This window comes from Eleutherodactylus coqui, chromosome 6 (genome assembly GCF_035609145.1).
Source record: "Eleutherodactylus coqui strain aEleCoq1 chromosome 6, aEleCoq1.hap1, whole genome shotgun sequence".
Lineage (NCBI taxonomy): Eukaryota > Metazoa > Chordata > Amphibia > Anura > Eleutherodactylidae > Eleutherodactylus > Eleutherodactylus coqui.
In genome coordinates this window covers 176,812,451-176,834,838 of record NC_089842.1, presented here as the reverse complement: position 1 = coordinate 176,834,838, position 22,388 = coordinate 176,812,451, and the positions used below count along the sequence as shown (strand labels likewise).

Sequence of the window (22,388 nt, the reverse complement as noted above, 5' to 3'; positions counted from 1 at the left end):
AGTAGCCTGCATAGAATATGCACAATCCAGAGGGGGGAAAAGCACAGGTACATGCCGCACAGGGGACTGCAACAACATCCCAACCAGATGAAATAATGCATGCTAACATAATGTACATAACATAGCAAGATCACTCAAGACGACATGCATGCCACAGTAGCTGTATGGAGCCACCACACCCACTGTACAAGGGGAAGGAAGGCCAGAACACCCATCTGGCTTATAAGGAAAATTGTGGCCGGCATCACCAGCTCACACCACGCACAAGAAATCAGATGATTGGAGGCCACACCTGCCAAGGGAAAGGAGAAACCTGCGAGTGGCTGCACCTGTGCGGTCATTGTACCACACACTACTCGCTGCACCACCCCAGAACGCCAGGAGGGGATGAACAGCAGGTGTCCAAACCTTCTGCGGGGAAATACGGGGAAACTTGCTCCAACAACCGCATGCAACAGACACTATAACACAATGTATCTAACATACATATGACCACCAACATCCTCAGAACAGGACTATCCACACCTGATATCTGGCCACTAGCAAAGACACTGGAGCAGTCACCGTTCACACACAACTTAAAGGGGTTGTCCCGCGCCGAAACGTTTTGGTTTTTTTTCAACCCCCCCGTTCGGCGCGAGACAACCCCGATGCAGGGGTTAAAAAAGAACACCGCACAGCGCTTACCTGAATCCCCGCGCTCCGGTGACTTCTTACTTACCTGCTGAAGATGGCCGCCGGGATCTTCTCCCTCGGTGGACCGCAGGGCTTCTGTGCGGTCCATTGCCGATTCCAGCCTCCTGATTGGCTGGAATCGGCAAGTGACGGGGCGGAGCTACACGGAGCCCCATTGAGAAAAGGAGAAGACCCGGACTGCGCAAGCGCGTCTAATTTGGCCATTAGACGCTGAAAATTAGACGGGCACCATGGAGACGAGGACGCCAGCAACGGATAACTTTTGATAACTTCTGTATGGCTCATAATTAATGCACAATGTACATTACAAAGTGCATTAATATGGCCATACAGAAGTGTATAGACCCACTTGCTTTCGCGGGACAACCCCTTTAATGCATACTAACACAATGCATACCAACATAGCAACACAATCTATAACATAGTACAATATAGATAGCATACAAGACATGCATACCAACATAGAACATAATGCATATGAACATAGAGCATAACAGAACATAGCAACATGATAAGCTAACATAATGCCATCATATTAACATACCAACATAACAAGAACATAGAAAACATAATATACATACTAACCTATGCAACATACTATATAACATACCTTTAATAACTGGGGGGGCATTATGTTACGATCGTGTGGGCAACTAAGCACGGGGCCCACACGATCGTGACCAAAGAGTACATACGGGTTTCAGACAACTGGCCCTGTGCTACAGGGAGGATGACATGGCCCTACCTGAGCAGGGACATCGCCCCGATAAAGGGCAGCTCAGCGGTCTTCGGATCTGGGCCTAGCTGCTCCTGGAACCCAGTAGAACAATAGATCCCAGCCAGCACAACCTAACAATCGCCTAGCAATGACGCAGAATCCGCGATCTTTCTGCAATGTCAATTGTGGAAGGACCATGAATCGGACAGCTTCCATTGACTTCAATGGAAGCCGTCCGCATGGAATCAACGCAAAAATGAAGCATGCTGTGATTTTTCCTCCGCTTGCCGCAAGTGTGCAGGAAGAATCGACTTCCTATAGCATGCAATGGACAGTATTTGCTGTGGATTTGCCTTATGTTACTTCTATTATTTTTGATCTTAGTATTATTTCGGTTGTACCATGTGAACCAAGCCTATGAGGCAGTTTTACATACAACTGTCATTGACCTGAATAGGAGTCATAAACAGATTGGCCAGGAGACCATTTTTACTTCTCCACTCATGTTTCTGCATTGTGAAGTAAAAACTCCATGAGACTGAAAATCCTGAATCGGCTGCGCAAGGACCAAGCCTGGCACTGAAAAGGTGGTCTCTAATGTTCTGAATTAAAAGTTAAGAACTGTACAGTTAGGTGCTAGTTGTATACCTCTTCGATTCCATAGCAGTGACATGACCTGCCTCTATGATGGGTACACCGCTGAGTAAATATATTTAACCAAAAGTGGCTTAAGCAGGCGAGGAGCTTTTCGTATTTGTCACTATTAACAATAGAATTTTATACATATATTTTGTAATATTTAAAGAAATAAGCTATATAGTTTCAGCTTGATATTACTCATTTTAGTGGCAGATTTCACATAAAAATAGTTCAACCTTGAAATGAGATTCTTTTGGCTTCATATTTTTTCCACACAGGGGTCTGAAAGCTATTCTGGATTTAAATCCCATAGGCTAACCAAGCTGAGGAGGCTATGACCATTGTAGATCAATTGCAATCAGTAGCATATCTGGAATTCAATAGCCTTTCATTCCATGCTGAGCACCCGTGTGTTCAGCCCCATATTAGTCTCATTGGCTGCTTTGACAAGAGATTGGTTTCCAGGTGTCAATGTATTTCTTTTTTTCACCATCTAATTCTATCTAAGTGAGAACAATCCAGCAATCATTTTAGCCTTGTAAACCTTTAGACTCATTCTTCTGAGGTTATTATGAAGTAGTAATTGATTGCAAGCCCCAATGGATCATTGATGAAATGACTTCTTTTGGTTCTTTGGATGGGCCAGCAAGAACCAGGTCTTGTAACCAGCCTGCCCATACAGATCCTTTACATATTGTGTATGTATCTATCATACAATTGCATATACAGCAATTTACTAATATACTCCTGTTATCAGAATAACTCTTTATTATGCAGGGGGGTCCAATAACAAAATGGACAAGGAGAATGGGTCAGATTCCCCATCATTGCCCTGCAAAACGCATTCTTAAGGCCCATTTACATGGAGCGATGATTGCTCAAAAATCGCTTAAAAGCGATCGTTTGAGTGATAATCGTTGCGTCTGAATGAGCGGCCAGCATGCACTTTTCGTGCACTGTTAGTTGATTGTTAAATTCAATTCAGCCTAAAAATCATTGTGCGCTCTTATCAGGGTAGGGTAGCCGGTAGTGCTGATAGCATTGTTTCAGCTATTTAACCCGTCGGAGAACAAAGGAGCTGAATGGAGATAAGAGCCCTCCAACTATTAACTGCATTCAGCTAAAGGCTTCATTTGCACACTAATAAGCTATTAAGTAGCTGAGTAGCTACTTAATAGTTTATGCAAAATGATCGCTTAAAGCTGTCAGACAAACTGTTATGCGTGATTTTTGAGCAATCATCGCTCCGTGTAAGTGGGCCTTAAGGCTTTTATCATGATTAGACCACTAAATACCGACTGGACCCACTGTGTTATTATTAGATTTGGCTAAATCATTGGGCAAAGTTGAAGGGAGTATGTAACATCTTAAGAAACCTGTAACTTGGTATGGACATTTTGAAGGAATCCTCAGATCCTGGAGTAGTTTCCAATAGCAGCAGATAACTAATTGCAGATAGTACTTCAAAATTTGGTAGCAGAATAGATTTAGGTAGAAGTATAGTTGGGCTCACAGAATTCATAAAAAAACAGACACTGATCAGGACAGGCAGTGATCAAAAAGTGTAGTCAGGGAGTCAATCCATAACAGCAGACAAACACCTTTACAAACTCACGGGAACCTAAGAACCTTATCACTAAGACTATGCAAATAAAGGAGATGGAATAATACCTCCACAGAGCCACCCATAGGAAGGCAGCATTCCTTCAAGCCACAATTAGACTCTTTTTTTATACAAGCCTTGTAACAATGACTGGGAATTAAAAGCAAAGCCAGACTCCATGCACAGACAGCTGTTTCAGGGTATTTGCCCTTCATCAGTGTACAGTAGGAGTCTGGGACAGGGGTCAGAAATGTTTAAGACTATGTATGGACATCCAGAACAGGTTTTAATCAGAGGCATTGAGAACGTAAAACAGCTAAATTCTGCCTGGCCATTTAAGAATTTGCATGGCATTGAGACCGATGCACATATTTTTGTAGTGGCCCAGAACACCATCCTGGTCCCCTCCATAAATGTCATACATGTTTTGTCCTATGCACTGTGCAAAGCTTGTCTTGTTATATCCAGTGGGTGTGTTGCACAGCTGTGGTCATTGAGAGGTTAACTCTAATAAAATCACTGCCTACACGTAAATGTAACAATTTGTTGTGTCATGTAGTGGGAGTGAAGGTATAAATAGGAGTGATTGAGAGCGGGAAGACGTCTTCCATTTTGTCTACCTGAGAGAGTGCTAACACAGAGCCATATGGAAGCACCATTAGCTTCCATGTAGGTGAAGATGGAGGAAGGGAAGCAACTTCCCATAGCGTTTGGAGTGTGGATGTGATTGGAGTCCCAAGATCCTAGAGAGAGAGAGAGAGAGAGAGAGCAATCCTAATAATTCTGCATAGAGGGACCCACCGTACAGGTACCAATGCACACTACAGGCTTTTCCTGTGCGGCCATGCAAAGTCAGGATCACCGCACAGAGGTATGCTGCTGAGACACACCCACGCACCTGCCATGTGGGGTGTTTACTGTCTAAACCTTCCTTTAAATAATTGCCTGCCGGAGTGTCTGCGGTGTGACCCCCTACCCCCCTTCCTCCTCTAGAGTACTCGCAGTCCCGGAGCCGTACCATACAGGTTACGTGGACTGTAGGACCGGTTTTCATCCTGTGTATCCTCCCTACCTCTGAGCTGTAGCCTTCTGTCACTAAAAGAGAACTGTACCTGCATTGCTCTGAATACCTGTGTTGTAAAAATTTATCGTTTAAGTAAAAGTTATAGCAGGCCCTAACTGTTCCTGGGGACCCGAGGTTAGTATACACAAGTCTCTGTGTTCTTTTCTCCACCACGTAGCATACCGGTGTGTGGGAACGGTGGCGTCACGAGTGATAAGTACTACTATCACCCTCATTTAGCTTATTGGCATTCCCTATCCTAGGGGTGTCGAAGGTGGCCTGCGATGCTGCTCTGGCCTTGGCTGCGTGATGTCCCTCAGGGACCAGAGCCTGGTAAGTGCCGCCGAGACAATCCAACACTTATCCCTCCCAGCTCTGCACAGTAGTCAAGTGTCCGGGGTCATCACTCTGGGGTGTTGCATTTTTGCATCTAATGTCCTGTACCTTATACTCTTCAACAGGTACTGCCTGGAGTTCATTCTCAGAATATAGGAAGAGCACTGATTGGGAACTGTTGTGTATTGGGGAATTGTTATTTATGCAACTCCAAAATGTACCATTGTATTATAGGTGCAGCAAAAAGTGGACATATTAGAAAAAACTAACTTTTTAGCTGAATACTGCTATTTGTGAAGAAAAATGAGAGTAAACACATTTTGAATATTTGCTCCTTGTGTTGGATATTGTCTAAGTGCTTTTCAGTGTTGCCAGTGACTTTTCCAGTAAGAATGCATCATCTTGCTGTATGAACAGAGCCAACAAGGCTGTAAGTACTTGAAATCCATCTTTTGTTTTCTGGACATCAGCTGAAGAGGGTCACAGTGAGCACAATATAGCACTTAAGAGGCCCTCCGTGCTGAGCTGGGTCTATGACTAGTGGGTCACTGTAAAATTATTTTGAGGCTGCTTTTAATGTAATTTATTATAATGGGAAAAGCTGACAACAGTGTAACCACTTCTATTCTCAGATAATTTATTAAGTTATGACACAAAGGAAATTTATGACATGACACCTTTTTCTCTGATTCTTAGGCTAATATTTTACAATTGTAATAATCAGAGGAACAGGGGGTGTAGCACCGAGGATACCCAATCATATTTTGCCATTGCAAGACTGATGCGAATTCTAGTGGAAAAAGTCTATGTAAAAGTATATATCAGGGACATAGTTGTTATATATGCATAATTAAAGAGGTTCTTAGTCTAAAGGAAGTATTGAACCCCTGTCCATATATCCGTTTAGGGTATATGGATGTCATAGCGGGCTCCTGTTCTCTCTGAGCCCAAAATAACACACTATCCTCTATCCTAAGAATAATTGGATAGCCCTATCAGTAGAATGGATTGTGGCTTACTAGCGTGTCACGTGTCATAAACCATGCTACATATGACGAAGATCCTTGAAGGTGTCAGCTGTAAGTTGTGACGGGAACTACATACTTTTGGCTGTACGGATTATGCCGCTGTACACAAGCCATCCATCACAAAGCACAATGCATTGCCCTATCTACAATGGTGCAAGGAGTGTCATCCTTGGACAGTTGAGCAATGGAAGAACGTTTTATGGAGTGCCGAATCATGCTACTCCATCTTCAGATCCTGGGTGTGGAGGATGCCTGGGGACACGTTTTGCCTGAGTGTGTTGTACCAACAGTTAAGTACAGCAGAAGTCCCGTTATGATCTGGGGGTTGTTTTACGTGGCATGGTCTCAGTCTGTTGGTTGTAGTGGCAAGACCCATGAACATGTAACCTGACATTCTAGACATTCTATTGTGCTGCCGATAATGTGGTAATACTCTGGAAATGGTCAGCAATACTTCCAACAAGATAATGCGCCTTGTCCAGTGCTGTTTTATGTTGGTTTGAGGACATAGATGTTCCACCATTGGACTGGCTGCACAGAGTCCCGACCTGAACCCTACTGAACATCTTTGGGACGAACTGGAACGTTGGATCAGAAAATATGAACAGTGTCCATCTTCTTTGAAAGAACTCGCGAGATAAATGGAGGCAAACACCAGCTGAAGTGTATCAGACGTTGGTAGAAAGTATGCCACGGAGAATATCTGGTGTTATTAGGACCAAAGTAGGCCAAACTAAGTATTAATAGTACTTTTGATTCTTGCTCAGGTGTCTAATTACTTTTGGTAGGATAGTGTAGCAAGACTGATGCAAATTTTAATGGAAAAATTTTACGTAAAAGTATGTATTAGGGATACAGTATGAGCATAATTAAAGCAGTTTTCTATCTTAAGGTTCAGTTACACTGCAAAGATGATTGCTCAAAAGAGGGCTTTTGAGCGATCATTTTGAATAAACTACTACCTGGTACTAATGCCTATTAGTACCAAGTAGCAGCATATGAGCCGCAAGGAGCTGTATTCAGAGAACAGACCTCCCGCTGTTTCCTGATTACTTTCGCTTTGATCTGCCAGTGGGGCTGACAGCTGAAAACTGCTGAGACAAAGCAATCAGCTGTTATCAGCTCTCTGTGGGCAGATCACAGCGTGCGCTCCTGCTTGTCAGCTGTTCTGCTAAAGGATGGTTTTCAGGCAGAACTGAATTTCATCGTTCGGCCAAACAGTGAAAGAATGGCACATTTACACACAATGATTATTGCTCAAAAGATGGCTTTTGAGTGAATTTTGAGCAATAATTGTGTCTAAAAGGGCCTTTAGTGTAAAGGCAATATTGAATCCATGTCCACATGTCCTATTAGGCATATATGGATATTACAGAGGACGTATCCTATTCTTTATGAGCCCAAAATAATAGGTTTTCCAAGACCAGAGTGGAGAGCCCTGCAAAGTACTGCATCTGATCTAGTGGACTTGGCACAGGGATGTATTACATATTCTCCAATTCATGAATTATAATAGTACATTTTCCCTGTAGAGGAAATACGTGGCTGTCCGCAGCTACACTCAGCATTAAGAACAGATTGTGAGGGTTAACAGCAGCTGGACCTGGAGTACTGCTGAAGCACTGCACATAATGGCACAGAGACAAGCTGGTAACCATCATCTTCTCTCAGATACTGATTTTGAAGTTACGAATCAGCAGACGGGGTAAAAAGAGGTTCAGCATCGTCCTGCTAATCTCCTAGGCACCAATCCAATGTTGCAGCCTCACACCTTGAAACATTGATATAGGCATCATTACTGCAATCTGAGAACTTCTGTATAGGATGTTAATTAGCATGTCTGACTAATTTTATACATACAGTATGATCTGGGATCTAATGGCACAAAATGTAATTAGCATTTAAGTTATTCTGAAAGTCCGTTAGCCATATGATAATATAAAGGTCTACAGCACTTCCGGAGTTCCTGTGTCACCGCAAAAGTGTATAGAATATGCAGACTGTGCTTCTTTACATTGATAATACATACAAGGTTTGGGGTAAAGTGATTCAAGGACTATAAGTCTAATGATTATCACAGGTTTTCTTTAATATTTGATTATGTGAAGTTTGGCCCTGTCTTGGCACTTAACTACATTTTAGTTGAGGGAACAGTGCCAAGAAAGAAGTCCAAATATGAAAAAGCATCTTATAAATATGGAATGGAAGTGGATATTGGCTGTAGTTCTAAACTGATTGTACTCGGTAGCTGCAAAACAGAGCTGAGCAGAATCTAAAATGATAAAACCGAATATAAATAACATTTTTCGAATGACAAATACAATCCGATACAGTAAAGTAAGATAAATGAAGCCGCATGCTACAATTAAAGGAATCCAAAACACAAGTTTCAGACTTGGCAGCTTCTAAAAGTAGATCTTATTAAAAAAAGTGAAAGAAGGAAAACCTGCTAATATTATTCAGACATGTGAGGAAATATTTCCGGGGGTTATATAACTACCATGCAGTACACTTTCCATACAAACCTAATAGCTGAGTCTGCTTAGATTATAGTTGTCTCTGTCATTTCTATCTGGCCCAAACAAACATAAAAACTTCTATATGCCCCTGCAAAGCTTGACTCTCAAGCATCTTTGGTTCCTCCCTTTTATACCACAAACCCCAAATGGACGTCAAAATGCCCCACATGACAGCCACAAGACCTTTCATACTAGCCGCAATGCCTCCATTACATCCTAAATGCTCCATGCCAGACACATAATTGATTTCTTGGTTAGTCTAGGTCAACATTAGTCATGTGTTCGATGCGCAACTTGCATCGGACAGCTGATGGACTCCAGTTTATGTGCTGTCCGATTTACACAGAGGCAGCACATTGCTTTGGCATGTCCTATTTCTTGTCCATTAAAAAGACAGGAATAGGACATGCCATGAGTTTTTTTCATCAGTCTGTGTGAAATGCGTCAATGTGCGTGTCCTTATAGGCATAATGGCACCGTGTTCTGTCTGTGGATTAGTATGGACAGCACAAGAGATGAGTGAACATACTCGTTTAGGGCTATTTCTCAATCGAGCATCGCTTTTTTTGGGTAACTGCCTCCTCGGGCAAAAAGATTTGGGGGGTGCCGGGGGTGAGCGGGGGGTTGTAGAGGGGAGTGGGAGAGAGAGAGCTCCTGTTCCCCACTGCTACCCCCCGCTCCACCACGCCACGCCCCGGCGCCTCCCGAATATTTTCACCCAAGTAGGCAGTTACTCGAAAAAAGCAATGCTCGATTGCGAAATAGCCCTAAACGAGTACATTCGCTCATCTCTATTAAGCAACCATGACTTAATAGTGACTAGAGGCTTGCAGATACAACTGAAAGTGGTAATCATCAGCCAAGGACACTTTCTTTTGTCTACCAAGCCCCTGCACAATAGTAATCAGGAGGACGCTGAGTTTTTGGTCTTCCTACCAGTCAACTGATTGAAGAACATTACAGTCAGTCTCTACTCAGCCTGAATTGGCTGCTTACAGGCAATAACATTCAACTGCATAGCAAATTGTGATTAGCAAACCCTCTTTTAATATGCAGAGAAATGTTTATAATTGCACATATGAACAATACAGTAAACCTGACTATAAAGGCCTAACTGCAACGAGCGTTTTAACGTGGCTAATTTAACCACAATGAAAAATTGCATTCCAATGCATTCATCCAGATGACAGATTTTTAGATGCGTAAAATGTTGCGTCGGGAAAGATAGGTCTTGCCCTATCTTTCGGCCGATATACACTGGCAGCTCCCATAGGAGCTGTTATAAAAGAGAGGAAAGGGAGTCCAACGCTGCAAAAAGCTTACAGTTGGCTCTGTTGAGCCATTAGATGTCGGCCCAAGGATTTATGCTGACTGAGAGTTTTCTGGGTTGCGGCTTATTTTTTCGCTATTACGCCACAGCTGCTCATGTGAATGGGTGAGAAAATGGGAATTTTGGCCACGACTCAATTGCGTCTTTTTCCCGTTCACGTGTTTTTCGGCTGCAATGCGGCCTGAGTGAGAGAGTGACGTTCGTGTGAATAAGGCCTAACAGTGACTATATTATAAACCAGTAGATATAAAAAAACAAAGGCAGAGCGTCTCCTTGGATAGTATATCTCAAAAAATGCAAGAAGAGGAAACAAAAAACTTGCCCACCTATTAGAACCACAGGATATAACGCCACAAGGTCTACTGCCAAAGTATGCTGTACAGACTGAAAAGCACATCAGCTAATTTTTTTAATATCCTATATGTAATAAACCAAGCGCACTAGGTGCTCAATTCATTTAGAAATATTAAAAGAAGGTTACAGAATTCCTTTAAATGGCCAACGCTGTTGGTATATAGATTGGACTTGTGGGACATGTGTGTTTTTTCAGCCTTATCAATTATGTAAGATTGTACCTCACCAATGTAGATCTGTTTGCCAATTTGTAATGGCTCAGACGCATAGCCAACACTAGGATGATGGATGGTTTAGTGGAGTTGAAAATATGCAAAAGCCACTCAATTCAATGTATTATGATTTCACATATACCTTATGACTTAAGTATTTTAAAAACCATAGCAGTGGTCTAACCACTGTTTGCATCAAGTTCTTATATGTTTCCCATGTTCACATGTCCTTAAGGTGATATGCGAGAGCACAATATATTACCATGAGGATATGATAGAGCGCTAGTGAAATGGGTTGCAGCTGCAGAATATGACAACAATTACAGAGAGGCTTTACACCAGTTTAGTTGAATAAACAGTGCTTTACTAAGGCCACATGCCTACGGGGAAAATGGAATTTAAAAATCTGTGCAGGTCTCCCACGCATGTGATCCACACCCATAGGGAATAATTTGGCACCCGCAGGTAATTAAATATCTGCGCATGTCATTTTCCCCCGGCTCGCGGGAAAACAACCGCATCATGCTCCATTTTCTGTGGTTTTCCCACATGGACAGCTTCCACTGAAGTCAATGGAAGCCATCCACGCCATGGCACAGATGCTAATACTGTGTCCGTGCCATGGATCCGTGGGAAAGCAGGACATTTCAAATTTTAAAAAGGAAGCACAGCACATGCACGCCACCATTGTCCTGAGTGCATCCACCGTGCAGAAGAAAGAAGACTCGCACCGCAGCCGTACAGGTGAGTAAATGTATTTTGTGGCCTCATGTCTGTGGGCATGGCTGTAAATTGCTCCGAGATTCTGCACTGGGAAACCGTGCGTGCCCGTGGACATGAGGCCTGGATGTATGCTAAAGAATAATATGGCAATAACCTACAACAGTATTATTTGGATACAATACAAACAATTTGTTAACGTTCAATTAATGCTATAACTTAGTCCATACCCTACGAATAGGGTGTCCTTACTATTGTGCATGCAATATAGAATTATCACAGTCTAGAAATGGTTTACCTAGAAGGGGGGTAAATTGCTCAAAAAATGCTGTTTGAAAATAGGAGTATTTTCTGAAGTAATTTAGTCTTGCAGGAACTTCAGTCAACCAAATGACTAAATCTGTTAACTGCAATATGCAGTCACTGTCCCCTGAACGCATTATTAGCACAGTAGTTTTGAGGAGGTAGTATAGTGATAAAGTCAAAACAATCCCTTTTACTGGTAATGGGCCTGGGTGATGGTGCTCTTGATTACACACCACAGAAACCTGAATATCCAGATACTGGCTGTCAGTCTACATGTTCTTGCTGGTTGTCTCTCTCCTGTTAACAACTCGGTGCTTATAGTTGGTAATTACAGTTGATGTTTCCTTGGATGATCAGCAGACCTCCCTCTGGCACTTGCATTGCAACAGCTGGGTTGCACCACTCAAGGAATATGAGTTGCCCTCTCTCTGGTACAATGTAGTGGCCCAGTATATCCATTTCTGGCCCCCTCCATAATGTCATACTTGTCATGTTGTTTGCTTTTTTTTAACACATTCTACGGATGATTTTCAGGGAAGGGCTCATATTTAAGCCCTTGCCAGCAGCCCATTGCTTTTAATGGGACTTCAGAAGTGCCGGTCCCATTGAACGCCTTGTCGCTGATCACTGTGACAGTGCTGTCAGTGTTCAGTGACAAGGGGACTCCCCGTGGGGAATATTTACACAGCAGCGGCAGAGAGGTGAGTGTGTGCATGTGTATATATAATGACTGTGTGTATATATAATTTTTTTGTATTTATTTTTTTACACAAACAGGGATGATTTTCAGGGAAGGGCTTATATTTCAAGCCCTTCCCTGAAAATCACTGCAGGGGTTGCCGGCATCCTATTGCGTTCAATGGGGCCGCTGGCAGCAGCTGCTGCCCCATTGAGAGCACTGCTGCACGGACCTGCATTCACACGTGTTTGTGCACGTACGTGGATGCTCGGTTTTGTGTGCACCTATGTACGGCACACGCTCGTGTGAATGCACCCTAAGGCCTTAGTCAGACGGGCGTTTTTTCGCGCGATTTGCGCATGCACATGCGTCCGGCGATTTTTTTTTAAACCATTGCTTTGCAATGGTATCTGACACATGAGCGCTTTTTATGCGCTCGTCCGATAAATTATAGAACAGAAATCGCAGATCGCACCTATCTGCGATCTGCGATTCCTGTTCTCTTCTCTATATGCGCTCAATGGGGCCGGCGGCAGCAGCGCCAACCCCATTGAGAACATATAGAAGACAAATCATTCTTCTCTGCCACAGCTGTAACAGCTGTGGCAGAGAAGAACGATGTTTGCCCATTGAATTCAATGGAGCCGGCAATACAGCCGGCTCCATTGAAAGCAATGGGCTGCCGGCGAGCGCAGGATGAATTGTCGGGAAGGGCTTAAATATATAAGCCCTTCCCTGCAATTCATCCAGAAAAGTGTAAAAATAAAAAATATATATATACTCACCTTGTCCCGGCAGACGGAGTTCAGTGCGGCCGGCCTGCAGTGGGTGTGAAGGGGGCGTGAGTCAGACATACCCCTGATTGGCTCAGCGCAGACCGGAGCCGGCGGCCGGCTGAGTGACGTTTCTGTGTGAGGCTCTGCGAGCCCCGCACAAAAATAGGACATGCCACGGTTTGTTTGCCACGCGAGATTTCGTGCAGCCAAACCGCGGCCGTCTGCATAGGAGTGCGTATTGTAATGCACTCCTATGCAGGCTTTGAGCAGCGGAAATCCCGCCGCGGGATTTCCGCACATGTGCAGGCGGCCCTAGGCCTAAGGCTGTAGTTACGCAGGCAAATGCAATATAAATCAGAGAAAATCTGACCATTTTCTCTTCAATGTTTTAAGCGAATGTCATGCAAGTGTGATGCATCTTGTGAAAAAATTCTTGTATGAAAAAAATTGCAAGTAGTTGCAATAGTAAAATATTTGAAAAACACATTGTACTCACATGCAAATCGCAGAGCATGTGAGTGCAATGCATTTTTTTCACACTTACATAGGCTATAATAGACAATTCTTGAATGCACCCCAAGTAAAATTCACACCTGTACAGTAATATCACTAATTCTTGAGTGGAGCCCTGATACCGCTATCTTTGGGTGTTCCCTTGGAATGCCTCCCCATCACATGCTGTGCGATGTGCATGCGAGTGCAATGCCATATTTCCCATTAAAATCAATGGGTAACACTTGCTGTCACGCACTTGAAACATTGTAGTCTGTCTTTGGATTAGCTTGCAAGTTCTTAGAATGAAATAAAACTTCTTTGGTATTCACTGTCAGACAGTTTTACCTCTGCTTTAAAAAAAATGAAAGCATTTCTGTTGGTTTTTAAGCTTAAAGAAAAATGAAGTTGATTTAGGATCTAATTATTCTGGGGTAAACTAATATAGCATATCCTATGTAATTACAGCTGATCTGTTCTGCATAGTTGCACTGTCTAGAGCAATTTCCCAACAGGGTGCCTTCAAACCTGGCTAGGCATTCCCTGGAAGACAGCAGCAAAAAACTTTTCAGTAGAAGGCATGGTTAGTCGTAGGGTTTTCTCAGGAAGCATCATCTTTAAGAGGTTGGGAAGAGGGATAACAATGTCATAATACGTTTTTGTCATTCATCATGTGATTGTACTACAGTTCTATTGTGGAGGACACAGCAGCGTGGAAATCCATTTCTTAGAAGTTCTACTGCACAGCGAGAATAGCCTCCAGCCACCTTGCTGGACTCCTCTCTAACAAGCCCCACATTGTGAAGAACAGACAGATCTCATTGTATCTCATAATGTGTCTATCTCTCATCGAAATGCTTAAAATGCAGTTTATAGACTTATATAATACTTTATTTTGTGGTGCTTAGGTCTCACTGGAAGCTGCTGAGCGCAGATATTGGTGACATAGATGAAGCCTTTGACATCGCTCTGAGTCACACCTCTTGTACTCTGAAGATGGATAGCTTCATAATTCTGGACAGTCTCAGCCTCAGAAACTGCTTTGATGGTAAGATAATTAACCTAATCTTGATCTTCCTTTCATACATCTCCATCTGTTCCAATTATACAGGGTGCCCCACTTGATGGAGAACTGGAAAAATCAGCTATAACTCCAATGACCATATAGACACATATTCCTGCCCATTGCTCCATGTACATGGAACTGAAAATTGTCAATCAACTTCTAAAAATGTTGACCAGCGCTCAATCCCTGCAGCAAATATGTCAGTGTAAAAGGTGTATCCAGCGGCAATCTGAACGATTCGTTCAGTGTAAATGCACGCCCCGACTGAACGACGAATGAGAATTTGTTAGCTCCTTGTCAGTTATTCAGTTTCTGCATGCAAAAAACTGAACAATGGATCGGTCCGTGTGAACAGGCAGTATCACTTATGAACGACTGCCTGTTTACTGTGAATGGAAGCGGGCTAGAACAATCCCCGGCTCAGTCCATCTCCATTCAGTGAACGATACCCGATCCCGTGTAAAAGCACAGGAATTATTATTGCTGAGACAACTTGTCAGACATCTGCCCAAGTAAAGGTCCCTTAGATTTGCATCCATGAGAGCAGAGATAAGGGCCAAGGAGAAAGCTGTCAGAGAGCTCATCAGATGGCAAGATCAGCGAAGGAGATTGAGCAGCTTGTATGGCAGTGTATAACATGCAAGTTGCAGAAGGCAAATGTAAAATTAAAACAAATTTTAAATACATTTTTAATAAAATATATAGTGCATTTAAAAAAATGTCTTCCATGGTGTCATTAGCCTTTAAATGCTCCATACAAATCAGTGTCAGAATAAGGTTCCTTGGGCCAGCTATAGGAAATGAGGGCCCAGCTTTCACATGTATGGAACATGTACACATCCACTTTTAATTGCACCATGCAACACATCTCATATACAAATTCTAAAGGCCCATTTAGACACAATGATTATCGCTCAAAATTCGCTCAAAAAACATCTTTCGAGCGATAATCGTTGTGTGCATTTACACGGCAAGATGATCGCTCAAAAATTGCTCAAACAGCAGTTTGAATGACAGTTTTGAGCGTTCACTTTGCATAAGTGTGTAAATGAAGGCTCAGACTATGCAGAAGACAAGCAGGACCGCTATCTTCTACATACAGCTGTTGTCTTCTCGGAGCGCTCAGCTGGTATACAGCTAAGCACTCCAAGCAGGGTTTGCAGAACACAGCTGGAGTGCTGTCTTCTGCATACGTCTGCTGTGTTCACGGAGCGCTCAGCTGGTATACAGCTGAGCGCTCAGAGCAGGATATACATAAGACAGCTATCCTGCTGAGAACTCAGCACGCGGTCCTGATAAGACCCATCCTTGTCTTTCAGCTTGCTGAAATACAACGAACGAATCATTAACAAAACCTGCACGCTGGCGCGCGTTTAGACCCAACGATTCTCGCTCAAAAGATGGCTTAGAGCGAATTTTGAGCGAGAATCGTTGTGTCTAAATGGGCCTGAACAGGTAATTTATAAATCTGCTCAAGCTGCAAGTGAGTTTGTCCAAGGTCAGTTCTAAATGCTGTTGACTCCTGCATGTCCTTTGGGTCCATTATTATGCCATAGCCTATACCCACTCCGAGATCTTCTTGTACACCTAGTGTGCCATTCCAGCCCTGAGGGCAAAAACATATGGGTTCATGTGCTAATACGCTCGCCACTACGGAGTCTTTTATCATATGAACCAGGGTTTTATTTATTTATTTGACTATTCAAGTTCTGCACTAGTGGGTGTGAGTTTAAAAAAACCCCAAAAACTGGAAGATGGGTCCTGCCATATCTTTCTCACATGTAGAAAAACTATGTGCAGGATAGATAGGGCAAATCCTATCTTTTCTCGCTTGTAGTATTACCACGAGAATCCCTATAATGAAAACAAAAGCATTGAGGTCAATGGTTTTGTTTCATTTTGTCCCATTTTGTGGCCGTGATTTTTACGGCCCCAAAACGGGACAAAAATTTGCCCATGTTTTAAATCCCTGAATGAAAGACATTCTTGCATTATAAATGTAAAGTTCCCTGGTGCAAGCACCAAGTAATGACTGTCTCCTCGGGTGACGTCATATCGTGACGTTTTCTTGGCAGACTGTTTTTGCGGGGTGGTTTGCCATTGCCTTCCCAAGTCATCTTTTACCCCCCAGCAAGCTGGGTACTCATTTTACCGACCTTGGAAGGATGGAAGGCTGAGTCAACCTTGAGCCGGCTGCCTGAACCAAGAGACGTTCAGGTAGCCCGCAACCTTCAGGTCATGAGCGAGAGCTTAGGACTGCATTTCTGCTGCCTTAAAGGGCTTGTCTCGCGGCAAACCTCAAAATTTTACCTTACCCCATTCCCCCTGTCACCCCCTGGCATAAAATAGCAAATTAAAGCGGTTTTTAAACCGCTTGCTACTTACCGATCCGACGAAATAAAGACTTTAAAAAATCTTCTCCCTAAGATGGCCGCCGGGCCTTTCCCAGGGATGCACTGCGGTTTTCTCCCATGGTGCACCGCGGGTCTTCTCCCATGGTGCACCATGGGCTCTGTGCGTTCCATTGCCGATTCCAGCCTCCTGATTGGCTGGAATCGGCACACGTGACGGGGCGGAGCTACGCGGTGACGCGTAGAAGGGGGCGGAGCCAGAACGCCGCTCGTGCCCGGACCGAGCAGAAGGGGAGAAGACCGCACAGCGCAAGCGCGTCTAAAAAAGCAAGAAGACAGCGAAATTAGACGGAGCCATGGAGACGTGGACGCTAGCAACGGAGCAGGTAAGTGAATAACTTCTGTATGGCTCATATTTAATGCACGATGTATATTACAAAGTGCATTAATATGGCCATACAGAAGTACTTAACCCCACTTGCTGCCGCGAGACAACCCCTTTAACACTCTGCACCATTGTGGCAATTGATGAATAGCTGATGAAAGCTATCATCCATTTGCATAGAGCCCACAAATAGCAGTATCAGCAGCAGATATCTGCAGGATATCTCCTTTGATTGATCTTATTTGCATGTCTTGCATCACAGAAGGGGAAATCAAGAATTAAAAACAATCACAGAAAATGGCCGTTATTTACTGACTAAGGAGTGCATATAGATGCATCCTCCTCTCACCATGCAGGTAGCTGACTACCAAATGGAGGAGCCAATAACACCTGTGCAGGACACCGATAAGACAACCACTCACACTGCCTCTTGATAATGAGAGGGATGGATGCTTGGTGTACACTCCCACACATAGTGGATACAGGGTGCCAGACCATTCTGATATATGTAGTTCACCATGCGGACCAGCATCCTATTAATGACGCCATGATAATTCGGCGGGTTGCCCTGCATTTCCATCAGTGAACCACATTGGTACTGCCACCCTGGGCTCCCCCTGGAGTCTCAATGCCACACTGCATGTGAATGATAGAAAATAAATGCAAGGCATTGGTTGGATGTTGGCCAAAATACATGAGCCCACTAACCACTTCACGGTTCCTTGCGTTGTAGTGGGTCCCTAAACTAATATAAATGCATCTCAGAGGGGGAAATAAAAAATTAAAAACAATCACAGAGAAATGGCCTTTACTTACTGACTGAGGAGTGCATATAGATGCATCCTCCTCTCACCATGCAGGTAGCTGAATACTAGCATGGCGAGAGGAGGATGCATCTATATGCACTCCTCAGTCAGTAAGTAACGGCCATTTTCTGTGATTGTATTTGCATGTCTTTGACAATATTGTAGCGTAGGGTTTGGCATCCCTTGATGTACTCTATTGTGAAGCGTGGAGATGAATGAAACCAAGCTGGAACATGCAGACTGCTCTATATATGAAATCAAGCTAGAATTGGCGCAGTACTAGCAAATACAGCGATGAGTCTAAAAAATAATATTTTATGAATTATACCTATTTATTATAAATAAACAGCTGTCTATACAATGATACAAGTTCTATTGATTGAGTTTTATTATGTCTGAAGTCAATAACATCCCATGGGACAGGCTCAGACCTGAGACTCTGTAGGAAAGTCGCAAAGTAGCTCTGCTCCTAATCACAAGCATGTTTCTCTTCTGCATTTATATTATATATTCAAAGATGAAAGACGTTGATTTAACAGCGCACTGCTTCACGATATGTCCTCTTAGCGTTGGACATTTTATTGTTATTAGTTGAATATTGCTCTCTGCTGACAGCTGAAAAATAAAGAACTGGATAAACTTTCTCTAATGGATTTCTATTGTGAACTAAAGTCAGATTGTGTTTCAGAAGCTGAGCTGCAAATGCATATGACTCCATATACCTCCCTGTGACATCATATGTTTGTATAGAGGTGTTTTGTACATATTCAGTGAATTCTGTATGGGTGCTGATTTTGTCCCACAGAAGTCAAAAGAGACTGCAAATTTGCTAGTGTACGCAAGTCTGTTTTAAAAACAATATTCCCATATATGACAATTATGCCTAAAATGGAAATACCCATCTGTATGTGACAGCCATATGTAGCCAGCAGGGGCATAACTATAGGGGATGCAGGGGATGCGGTTGCACCCCGGCCCAGGAGCCTTAGGGGGCCCATAAGGCCTCTCTTCCTCACATAGGGAGCCCAGTACTATGACTAAAGCATTATAGTTGTGGGCCCCGTTAGAGATTTTGCATTGGGGCCCAGAAGCTTCAAGTTACACCTCTGGTAGCCGGGATAATGGAAACAGCTAAGCTGGCTGTACTATGCTGTTCCCGTAACTCCCATAGAAGTGAATAAGAATTACGGAAAACGGCAAAGCACTGTGAGCTACACTGTTCCCATAAGGGCTCATTCACACGAGCGTGGTTTTAGCGCAGTATATGCGTGTGAAAAGATTGCGACTATACTGCACTAAAAATCGCGTGAACGGGCAGTTTCCAGCTATTAAGTCTCCAGCTTTATCAGCAGTGAAATTGCCCATTCACACGATCGGGAGCTGCGTGAGACAAGCAGGGGGCGGCGGGGGTGAGCGTGCCGCCCCCCGCTCACCCCCGACACCCCCTCAAGCCTGCTAGGACCAGTAAGCAGTTACTTGAGAAGAGCGATGCTCGCTCGAGTAACTGCTGTATCCGAGTGTGCCCGCTCATCTCTTATAGGGAACCATTGGTTCTATTAGACACGATCTTTTCACGCACCTATAATGCGCTAAAACCACACTCGTGTGAACGAGCCCTATGGTTGGTTTCAGTCTAGGGTATTCTAGCCAAATTTCTGAACGTGTTTATTGGCCCGACCATAGAATTACTGACCCAAAATTGGAACATTATAGATCTCTATGATGCTCTGAGTTTGGGTTGGTAAAAAAAAAAACGCCGTCGGCTTGAGATAGACGTCCATATTACAGATTCAGAAATATGACTGTAATATGCTAGTCTGAAACTGGCCTAACTTACATTCACCTCCATGGGAGTTACAGAAACAGCATAACACAGCCAACTTAGCTGTTTCCGTAATCCCAGCCACCTCTGGCCTTTGCATACTGACAGGTATTCCTATCTCAGTCTTAGGCCTCATTCACACAAGCGTTTTTACACAGCTAATTAAGCCAAGTAAAAAAAATTACAACTATCTGAAGCATTAAATTCCAATGTATTCATTCAGATGAGCGATTTGTAGCCACGTAAAAACGTTGTGTCGGGAAAAATAGGACATCGGCGACCAAAACGTTGATCGATTTTATACACTGCCTAAAAAAATAGGTGCTGTGCTATGTTTTGTCAGAATAGGCTGGCGGCTCACATAGGCTTCTATGGGAGCTGGAGGGAGTTTAGCAGCATCCAGTGCTGGGAAAGGCTACAGCAGGCTCTAGTTAAGCTATAGAAGTCATTCCGAGGATTTTTACCGACCAAGAGATTTCCGCGCTGAATGGACGAGGAAATGCTTATTTAGATCAGTACTTGATTGCAGCTTTTTTCTTTTCACACGATTTTTTTGGCGGTGATACGGTGAGCGTAAAAACGCATATGTTCTTGGCCAGGAGGCCTGAATTGTCTGATATGGGAATATCTCTTTTAAATCACTGTAAAGGTACTGTAAGTCTTCCCTAAACTACTGGCAAAATGGGTTATGAACACTTCAGAAGTCATACTACACCCATACATTGCACTATATGGGACTCGCATAAAGAAAAAGGAACTTATATGGTACCTAAACAGAACACCATACTATAACATGCAGTCAAAAATATGGTTTACCATGCAGAAGTTCGCAAATGCAGTAATAGTCTACTAGGTACCGTGTTTCTCCCAAAATGAGACCTACCCCTAAAATAAGCCCTACCCTGATTTTGCAGGAGGGTGGGAAGGAGGGGCTTGAAATATAAGCCCTACCCCATAAATAAGCCTTAGCTACACTACATAAAAAAGCAAGAAACAATACATTACCTACCAGGCGCCGCCCGGGTCCCTCCCTCTGGTCTTCGCAGCTCTGGCAAACTTGCTTGAAATCCTCAGCCGCCAACAGAAAATCACTTACTGGCTGTGATTGGTTCATCGAGCGCTGTATTGATTGGCTGAGCTGCAACGCTGGAGAACCAATCAGAGCTATTGCTTGCTGGAGGCGGTGTTTACAAACCCAGTTACCAGGAACTGATCTTCTTTCAGAGGCTGAGGACTGCAAGCAAGCGTGCCAGAGCTCTAGAGACCAGTGGCAGGTCTGCTAGGTAAGTATAATAAGATATTTCCCGAAAATAAGACCCAGTGCCTCTTTTGGGGCAAAAATTAATATAAGACAGGGTCTTATTTTCAGAGAAACGTAGTATTATGTGTTCTATATAGCATTAGAGATCTAGCTGGAAATGATCTAGCTGCCTTATCTCTTCAGGTTATGAAGAAGATTTATCTACCTGTCCATGGAATTCATCATTTCTTTGCGATAACGGGGAATGTATCGGCCAAGTAAAGGTGTGTGACTTTCAGGCAGACTGCCTCGGAGGAGATGATGAAGGGTCAGTATGTGGTAAGTTTCCCCCTGTGAGACACAATTCTAAGAGCAATAAGGATTATTAACTTCATCTGCACCTGTTAGCTAGATCTGAAAGTGGGTGAGCTTTAACCTACGACCACATGGTGACTTTGGCTGTGATAGGAGTTGTGTGATCATAAACCACTGTGCAGGCCTGCAATCTTGCACTCTCATTGAGGTCAATGTGGTTGCGGGTAGAGATGAGCGAGCGTACTCACTAAGGGCAATTACTCGATCGAGCATTGCCCTTAGCGGGTACCTGCCCGCTCGGAAGAAAAGATTCGGCTGCCGGCGGCGGGGGAGAGCGGTGAGGAACGGAGCAACAAAATAACAAAATAATTTCTTAGCATTAATCTTGATCGATGGAGCCATATGAAGAAAAACATGGACTGCACAGCCTTGTTCGATCATGCCACCATTTTTGACAAAACGTTAATGTGGCTTGCAGCCACATTTACAGCAGGTATTGCCATCTAGCACACATCTTTCACTAGAGCTGCAGCTGATCAATCTTCACACTTCTCAGTTGTAAGGAAGTCCGGCGCGGGTGAGAGGTGAGTTGCGGCAGTGAGCAGTTGGGAGCGGGGGGAAGAGAGGGAGAGATCTCCCCTCCGTTCCCCCCTTCTCTCCCCCGCCGCTCTCCGCCCGCTGCTGGCAGCCAAACCTTTTCTTCCGAGCGGGCAGGTACTCGCTAAGGGCAGTGCTTAATCGAGTAATTGCCCTTAGCGAGTATGCTCGCTCATCTCCATTGCTTATCTTTTCTTTCCTTTACACTGGCTAATTAGAGTTGTGATCGCTCTGAAAGGTTTGCTATGGAGTCCCATGATTGCTTAGTATGCCACTTTTTCTTACCAGCCATAAGATCTGTAATACGCTTTATCAATAATGTGGGGTTTTTTTGT

General features: G+C 43.6%; 1 protein-coding gene across 1 annotated transcript in view; it reads left to right on the top strand.

Annotated features, from left to right (window-relative positions):
- LTK (leukocyte receptor tyrosine kinase) overlaps positions 1-22,388 on the top strand; it is a 188,776-nt gene that overhangs the window by 107,074 nt on the left and 59,314 nt on the right. Inside the window, exons 5-6 of the mRNA XM_066608299.1 lie at positions 14,380-14,519; positions 21,346-21,480. Coding sequence (XP_066464396.1) covers positions 14,380-14,519; positions 21,346-21,480 — 275 coding nt within the window. The remainder of the gene's footprint in view (positions 1-14,379; positions 14,520-21,345; positions 21,481-22,388) is intronic.